Raw genomic sequence first — 9209 nt, forward strand, 5'->3', positions numbered from 1 at the left:
TCTGAGGTCTATTACTCAAAAGTCAAACCTTGGTCAATTCTTCCAACTTAAAGCTTCCATAATAGGAATTACTCTTCCAAATCAATCTCGAACCTCTCAGAAATCAAAACCAACCACACATGCAAATTATAATGCATCATAAGAAGCTACTCAATGTCTCAAACAACTAAACAAAACGCTAAAGCTCAAAGTGACGGGCGGGGTCGTTACACGTTGTATCCTATTTCTTATGCTATATAGTAACCTCCATAACTTTGTAGCAAGGCTTGATCATTTCCAAACATTTGCATCTTGACAGTATCATCGTTATCAGTTTTATCTTTCGTGCACAAGGCGAAGATCAAGCTATTAGGGATTTGGTTGGTGGTATAAGAGATAATAATCTCGGTATTAGATGCGAAATTATTTTATTTCACATTTGGTTAATTTCAAATCCAAAATTATCAATTTCGTGAATAATTATATCAAATTATGGTATTATTCTATCTCACATTGAAGGCAAAATAATAATCCTGAAATTACTATTCTAGGATAAAATGCTATTATAAAAAAGAGAGATAAATACTATAATAACAAAGATGCCCTTCTCTAACATTCTTCCAAAAGTTTTTAAAAAAAATTAAAGGTTAAATTGAAAATAAAGTTTATTCCAACTTACTTAGTGATGAGTTTTCAATGCCTTAGCCTTATGTTTTGATGATCTAATAAACTTATTGTCAAGAACAAGATAGGGAACCTGACGCACTTGGTTTACATTGCCAATCAATAGACTCCAGCTAAATGTGAACTGTTATAGCTTCAAGAGATAGAGAACCAACAAAAGGACCTAATACCCTCGTGGTTCCCTTATAGCAGTACGAAGTCAATTGGATACAACTGGAAAGCGACGTGACTGCCTGCACTGTTTCTACCTGCACTGCACTTTTTCCAGCGGTCACTTGTCCTTTGACCAACCAAGTTATTACATCATTAAAGTGATGTCATCAAAGGTGTATTAATAATAGAATTATAACAAAACATCATTTGAACACTTGAGAATTACTTCAAGCATTTAAGCCTTCTACAACAGTGAACTTAATTCTCAAGAGCCTGAAGAACAAAGTTAAACACTGCTACGGACCAGTTTCTAAATCTAGTATTTGTTGTCCTTAGTTGAGTTGTAACTGTTTCATTATTCTCAATGTAATTCCTAAATTGCTTATCTAGAAGCGTTACTTAGGAACCCTTTTGTAAAACCATAAACCCTTTGAGTTTGTGTCGTGACTAGAGTTAGTCATGAGTTGAAGATTTTGTAATAGGTTTATTGCAAAGTGGCTTGTAATAGGTGCATTATGAGTTAGTGAGGGATTAAGAGTTTAATTCCTAGATTACATAAATTGTAATCTAAAAGTTGCTCATAGTGAAGTTGAAATCCTACCAGTGTATGTCGTAATTTTTTATCCCCTTGAGCAGGGATTTTTCCAAGTAAAACTCTCTGTCTTATTTACTTACTGGTTTATTAGTATTCTCAGTATAAACTCATAGAGGACCTGATGCTCTATAGTTTGGTGGACTCATATAAACTATCAATTTGTATCATAGCAGGTTCTTCCTATCAGGCTAACACTTAGGAAGGATCCGTATGGCTACTCCACCAAATTTTAAAGAAGGTCAATCTACGTATAGACCACCCAAGTTCAATGAGAAGTACTATGGGTGGTGGAAGACAAGAATGCATGATTTTATCATGGCTGAAGATTCTGAGTTGTGGAATGTCATATGTGATGGTCCTTACATTCCAACACAGGTAGTTAGAGACCTTCCATTGACAATTCCAAAAACCAGAAAAGAATACACTGATGCAGACAGGAAATTTGTGGAGAAAAATTTTCGTACTAAGAAAATTTTGGTGTGTGGAGTAGGACATGATGAATACAATAGAATCTTTGCTTTTGAAACTGCCAAGGAGATATGGGAAGCTCTGCAAATAGCACATGAGGGAACCACTCAAGTAAAGCAATCTAAGATTGATATGCTCACCACCGAGTATTAACTCTTTAGGATGAAGGATGATGAATCTATTCAAGATATGCACACAAGATTCACCTCTATCATAAATAAGTTACACTCACTTGGTGAAATCATTCCTAGGAACAAGCTAGTGAGGAAAATTCTTAGTATCCTACCCAGTTCTTGGGAAAGCAATGTGAATGTTATTACTGAAGCAAAGGACCTACAAGAGCTGACCATAGACGAGCTAGTTGGAAATCTAAAGACCTATGAGATGAAGAGAAAGATAGACAGTGAAAGAAGAGAACCAAAGAAAGAAAAGAACCTGGTACTCAAAGCTGAAAGCAATGACTCGAGTGAGAAGGACAGTGACATGGCTTACTTAACCAAAAGGTTTTAGAAGATGGTCATAAAAAATGGAGGAATACTGAAAAAGGGCAACTCCAGCAAACCAAAAACTATGATCTCTGCCACAAATGTGGAAATCCAGGGCATTTTATCAAAGATTGTCCTCTCCTGAAGCAAGAACACTCCAAGTAAAACCCTGATAAAGCAGCCAAGAGGAACTCGGTTCCTAACAAACACTTCAAAAGGAAGAGATCTGCTGACAATGTGGTGAAACAGGCTCTTGTAGCTTGGGGAGACTCCTCTAGTGAGTCTGAAGATGAAACTGATGCAGGTGACAACTCCATGATGGTAGTTGAAAGTGAGGAAAATGAATATGATTCAATATTCGCCTTGATGGCCCAATCAGATGATGGTGAAGACGATGACAACAATGAGGTAAATTTCAGGGATGTTCAGAGAAATCTGAAATCCTACTCTCCTAAGAAACTTATGTCTTTAGCTAATGTATTGATTGATGCCTATCATAGTCTTGTGGAAGATAAGTGTTCTTTGACCTTAGAACTAAGGGAAGCTGAACAAACTAGAGATGATCTAGTAGTGTGTGTAGTTGATATGAAGGAAACCATTTGTGAGTTGGAGAAAGATGAATGCGTTTTAACCGAACAAATTGCTAACATAGAGCATGAAAGAGATGACCTAGTGGTTGTAGTCGTTGACCATAAGGAAACCATTGAGAACTTTAGTAAAGAAAAAGAGGCCTTAGTGAAGAGAGTGGGTGAGATTGAGGAAGAAAGAGATGATATCTTGGTAGTAGTTGCAGACCTGAGGGAAACAATAGAGGGACTAGGAACTGAGTCTAAACCTGGAAATTATAGAAAAGGAAAAGAGGTATCCAGTGAAGCACACATTAGGCTTGAAAATGAGTTGAAGGATGTGCGTTGAAACTAAGAAAAATAAGCATCTCCAAACTGAACTGGAAAGAGTAAAAAATGATCTTGAAAATCCCTAAAGTGGACTTGGTCCTCAAAAGCTATCACTGCCGTGTATTTTAATAATGGTAGAAACAGACAGGGAATAGGGTTCCCAAGGGAGAAAACCTCTTACAACCCCCATAGCAAGTATGTTACTGTACCGGATAACTGGCTGTGTACCCATTGTGGGAACAATAGACATTTCAAGAAAAATTACCAAGCCAGTGTCCAGTGTATTCAGAAAAACAAAGTGCTTGCTGAAAATGTAACTACTAAAAAGGGACCAGGTGCCACCCACAAAAAACTTATATTACCTACATGGACTAAGAGAGCTCTTATTCATCCTCTTGCCTATTACAAGGGATCCAAACTTGTTTGGGTTGCTAAAACTAACTTTTGATTTCCTTGTACAGGGAACAGTAAAAGGAAGCAGTCAGCAATGGTTCATGGATAGTGGATGTTCAAAGCACATGACTGGGAACACTATGGACTTCCTTTCACTAAAAGCACTACAAGGAGGGAGTGTATCCTTTGGCAATGGGAAAACGTAGTACATTCTTGGAGTTGGAAAAGTTGGGAGATCACTCACTTACTCTATTGAGAATGTGTACTATGTCAATGGTCTTAAGTACACTCTCTTGAGTGTCTCTCATATCTGTGATAAAGGAAACAAGGTAGAGTTATTGTCCAAGATATGTACAGTTACTAATATGGTAACTGTTGAAGTGGTACTTGTGGCCAAGAGATACAAGAAAATCTATGTTGCTGATTTTGAGTCTATACAAAGTGGTGATCTGAGTTGTCTGAAAGCTGTTGATGATGATGCTGAACTCTCGCATAGAAGATTGGGGCACACAATCTTCTCCATTCTGAATAAACTAATTCAAAAGGACCTGGTCTGTGGTCTGCCCATGTCAAAGTTCAAAGTACAGAAAGTGTGTGATGCATGTGCTAGAGGAAAGCATGCGAAGTCCTCTTTTAAGCCTAAAAAGGATGTCAGCACCTCAAAGCCACTTGATCTTCTTTATATGGATTTGTGTGGCCCCATGAGAGTTCAAAGCAGAGGAGGAAAAAGATACATCTTCGTGATAGTGGAGGACTACTCCAGATTCACATGGACTCTGTTTCTTAGAACAAAAGATGAAACCTTTGAGGTATTTGTGGCTTTTGTGAAGAAAATTCAGGTAAAGATGGAGTCTAGAGTAGCATGTATCATCAGATCATGGAACAGAATTTGACAATGCCAAATTTGATGAGTTCTGTAATGAAAATGGCATTACCCACAACTTCTCAGCTCCAAGTACTTCCCAGCAAAATGGAGTTGCAAAAAGGAAGAGTAGAACTCTTGAAGAAATGGCAAGAACAATGTTGATCGATATTGGGATAGCAAAGAACTTCTGGGTTGAAGCTGTCAACACTGCCTGCTATTTGGTGAACAGATGCATGATCAGATCTCTCCTAAACAAAACTCCCTATGAGTTACTAAATGGAAGGAAACCCAAGCTGACTCACCTAAGAACATTTGGGTGCAAATGCTATATTCTCAATAATGGAAAGGATCAGCTTGGTAAAATTCATGCCAAGAGTGATGAAGGAAACTTTCTAGGGTATTCTTCTTAAAGCCAAGCTTACAAGATATACAACAAGCGGACTCAATGTGTTGAGGAAAGTGTTCATGTAATCTTTGACGAGTCATACCCCTCATGTGAGAAGAGTACCAAGGATGATCAAGATGGAGAGCCCTTACTGGTTCCAGGTGAAGTCATTGACATGACAAATGGAAAGGCAGACATAATGAGCCAAGTGAAGGAGCCAAGTGGAGACAATGCTGCCTCTTCTTCAAGGGAACCAGGTACCTCAATTACAACCACCGAAGCTGAAGAAATAGTGGTTGATGTAGCACAGGGTCCTCCACAAGTACCTGAGAGAAGAACACAAGGGAACCAATTAGATATACCAAGAACCTCTTTAAATGAACCTCAAATGCCCAACTGGAAACACAAAAGCTCTCATCCTCTTGACAACATAGTTACCCCTCTTGATTCTTGAGTGCAAACCAGATCAAAAGCCAGAAATTTACTTGCCTTATCAACCTTTCTTTCCCAAATAGAACCCAAAAATATCAAGGAAGCCTTGAAATATGCAGATTGGATTACAGCCATGCAAGATGAGCTACATCAGTTCGAAAGGAACAATGTATGTCACCTGGTACCTAGACCCTCAGATCGAACCATTATAGGAACCAAGTGGGTATTCAGGAATAAGCTTGATGAACATGGAAACACTACAAGAAACAAGGCCAGGCTAGTGGATCAAGGTTACAATCAGGAGGAAGGGATCGATTATGATGATACGTTTGCTCCGGTTGCTTGCGTGGAAGCTATTAGAATCCTAATCGCTTTTGCATCTCATATGGAATTCACTCTATTCCAAATGGATGTCAAAAGTACATTTCTGTATGGACTTCTTAAGGAAGATGTCTATGTAAAGCAACCTCCAGGGTTTGAATGTCATGAACACCCTGAATATGTGTTTAAACTGGACAAAGCATTGTATGGGTTGAAGCAGGCTCCTCGAGCTTGGTATGAAAGTTGTCAAAGTTCCTCTTAGAAAATGGTTTTATAAGAGAGAAAATTGACAACACTTTGTTCCTGAAAAAACAGGGAAGGAACCTGCTCATTGTTCAGGTCTATGTTGATGACATCATCTTTGGGGCAACAATTGATTCTCTGTGTGAAGAATTTGCAAAACTCATGGGAAGTGAGTTTGAAATAAGCATGATGGGGGAGCTGAGTTTCTTCTTGGGTCTTCAAGTGAAGCAGTCCACAAAGGATACATTCATTTGTCAACAGAAATACATTAAGGAGCTCTTGAAGAGGTTTGATATGGAAGCATCAAAGGTGATAGACACTCCCATTTCTATAGCTACTCGACTAGACATGGATGAAACGGAATCTCCTGTGAATCAAACTATGTATAGAGGCATTATTGGGTCTCTTCTCTATCTCACTGCCAGCAGACCCGATATTGTCTTCAGTGTGGGGCTATGTGCAAGGTTTCAATCAAATCCCAAGGAATCTCCTCTGAAGGCTGCTAAAAGAATTTTGAGATACCTCAAGGGAACATAGGACCTGGTCCTGTATTACCCCTCAGGTGATAGTTTTAACCTTATTAGGTATGCTGATGCTGACTATGCAGGTTATCTTTTGAATAGATAAAGCACTTCTGGAATGACTCACTTTCTAGGATCATGTCTCATCTCTTGGGTCACAAGGAAGCAAAACTCAGTGGCTCTTTCAACAACTAAAGCAGAATATGTAGGTGCAACCTCCTGCTGTGCACAGCTCCTATGGATTAAACAGCAACTGGAGGATTATGGGGTATTTACTGATTGTGTGCCTCTTCTATGTGATAATACCAGTGCACTCAACATGACCAAGAATCTAGTTCAACACAAAAAAACCAAGCACATTGATGTGAGATATCATTTTCTGAGGGACAATGTGGAGAAACGAATGATTTGTATGAAGTTCTACAGTACTGAAGATCAAATTACAGATATCTTAACCAAAGCATTGAGTAGGGAATATTTTGAAAGAAACATGGTGAAGTTGGGGCTATTGAAGCCTAATTGAGAACCTGATTCCCAGTCAGCTGGCAATGAAATCACCTTCAGGTAAAATGTTACACCCCATGTGTTTCGTATTTGAGAGTATGTCGTATGTCAATTCATGTAAGTTCAGAAATGAAATCATCTTTGAAAAAATTATAAAGTAAGTTAATCATGTTACCGTGAAAGCTAATAATATTTAAGATCATGAATAATAAGTACCAAGATGGTTGGAAGGCTTAGAAGCTAAACGAATTGAAGGAGATAAGTTTTGTCAAAAGTTGACAAGTTTGGTGTTACACCTTATGCGTCCTAAGGTGACGTATAATGAATATGAGACTTGTTAATCATGATTTAATGAGAGTAAAGTCATAGTATGACTATATATGATGTTGGACATAAAATATAATGTATGGGAAAAATTGGATTTAACTTACGGAAAAATCGGGTTAAGATTTGCCTTGTAACGAGCCGTTTTGAGAAATTAAATTTGTACGCTTTATGGTGTCATTTTGGGACATAAATCATACCAAAATGAAGGTATTTGAACCTAGTTTCCAATGGTCAAAACCATTTATTCATACGACATCGGGGTAGAGAAATATGGATTTTTAAACTAGGGTCACCAAGTCACTTTGCCGCACTTCGGAGAAACTCATATTGGATTATATTGTTGTTATTGCTAGTGTTGGTTATAGTTCTTGTTGTTGGGTTGTTTATGACCCTTATTGGTCTTTGGGATGTATTAAAAATAGGGGAGTTGCTGCCCGATTTTCCTTAAGTCATGCGACTAACCAAATACGATGGTACGATATTAGATGTTAACGATAATATCATTTCACTTGTTGTAGATGCAAGAAGTTGTGTTGAGCTTGGTTGTGTAATAAGGAAGAGATCATATAGGTATGTTAAGGCTATCCCTTCTTTCTTTTGGCATGATCTATACGATACGAACGAAACGTGCAAATGCAAAAATTCCATAAATGACTCAATTCATAAAAGTATTAGAGATATCTACGTTCTTGAATTTCCATGTGTCATAATATTTTATCATTTGTTCATGGGTTTCAGAAAAATACAAAAGTTGAAAAGAGTTTACTTTATGATATTACTCAAAGGCAAAATGGTCTTATGACATTCCGAAAGATTTTATTAACGTATTTTTCATGCATTGCATTCATGTACATTGACCCGTAACCAGATGATGTTATATACGTGTATATATGTATGTATGTATATGTATATATATATATATATATATATATATATATATATATATATATGTGTGTGTGTGTGTGGGGGGGGGGATATGGGAAAGGTTATGGCGTTATATACGCTCTACCACCTAATCAGCTGGTATACGTTGATGATTTTGCCCACAGTGGCCGATATGATATGATGGGATGCCCTCAGAGGTTGATGATGTTATGAAACATGTACCTATATATGCACGACATGACATTCATATGCATATGCATGACGCTAAAAACATTTCATGATTTACAGAGTTATCCAAACTTACAGGTTGAATCAATTACTCTATATTTCTTCCATGTCTGTTATGTACTTATTTATGTTCCTTACATACTCGATACATTATCTTACTAACATCCCTTTTGCCTGGGGACGCTGTATTTCATGCCCGCACGTCCCGATAGATAGGTCGAGAGCCCTCCAAGTAGGCTATCAACTCAGCGAAAGATATTGATGCGCTCCATTTGCTTCGGAGTTACTTGTTTGGTTGGTATGATTTAGACGTGTATTGTTTGGTATGGCGGGACTCTGTCCCGACCTTTATGAAAGTTTCATATCCTTAGAGGCTTGTAGACAGATGTCATGTACGTAAGATGTTGTATGGCCTTGTCGGCCTATATTCAGGTACGAGTGGTTATTTTGGGCCTATATGCCTGTATGTCTTATGTATAGATTGGTATTACATGTTGTATCCTACCTATTTCACGGCAGCCTCTCCGGCTTAGTTATTTATGATAGTATGACATGAAAAGATACGTTATATTGGTACTCGGTTGAGTAAGGGACCAGGTGCCTATCGCGATCCATTGGTTTGGGTCATGGCAAAAGTGGTATCAGTGCAGTTCTGTCCTAGGGAGTCTACAAGCCGTGTCTAGTAGAGTCTTGTTTATGGGTGTGTTGTGCACCACACTTATAAGCAGGAGGCTACAGGGCATTTAGGAATGTCACTCTTTCTTCTCACTCTAGATCATGTAGTAGAGCTCAGTTGTAAGAACTCAATTTCCTAAACCATATGTTATTTATAATACAATGATGCC

General features: G+C 38.0%; 1 protein-coding gene across 1 annotated transcript; it reads left to right on the top strand.

The window, feature by feature from the left end:
* Positions 1-1621: 1621 nt before the first annotated feature.
* Positions 1622-3859, top strand: LOC138887380 (structural maintenance of chromosomes protein 3-like). The gene is made up of 5 exons (XM_070169123.1): positions 1622-2025; positions 2131-2382; positions 2480-2525; positions 2614-3270; positions 3722-3859. Exons 1-5 carry the CDS (start codon positions 1622-1624, stop codon positions 3857-3859), a joined length of 1497 nt encoding a protein of 498 aa, XP_070025224.1.
* Positions 3860-9209: the final 5350 nt, after the last annotated feature.

The sequence above is a fragment of the Nicotiana sylvestris genome, chromosome 3, assembly GCF_000393655.2.
Source record: "Nicotiana sylvestris chromosome 3, ASM39365v2, whole genome shotgun sequence".
NCBI lineage: Eukaryota > Viridiplantae > Streptophyta > Magnoliopsida > Solanales > Solanaceae > Nicotiana > Nicotiana sylvestris.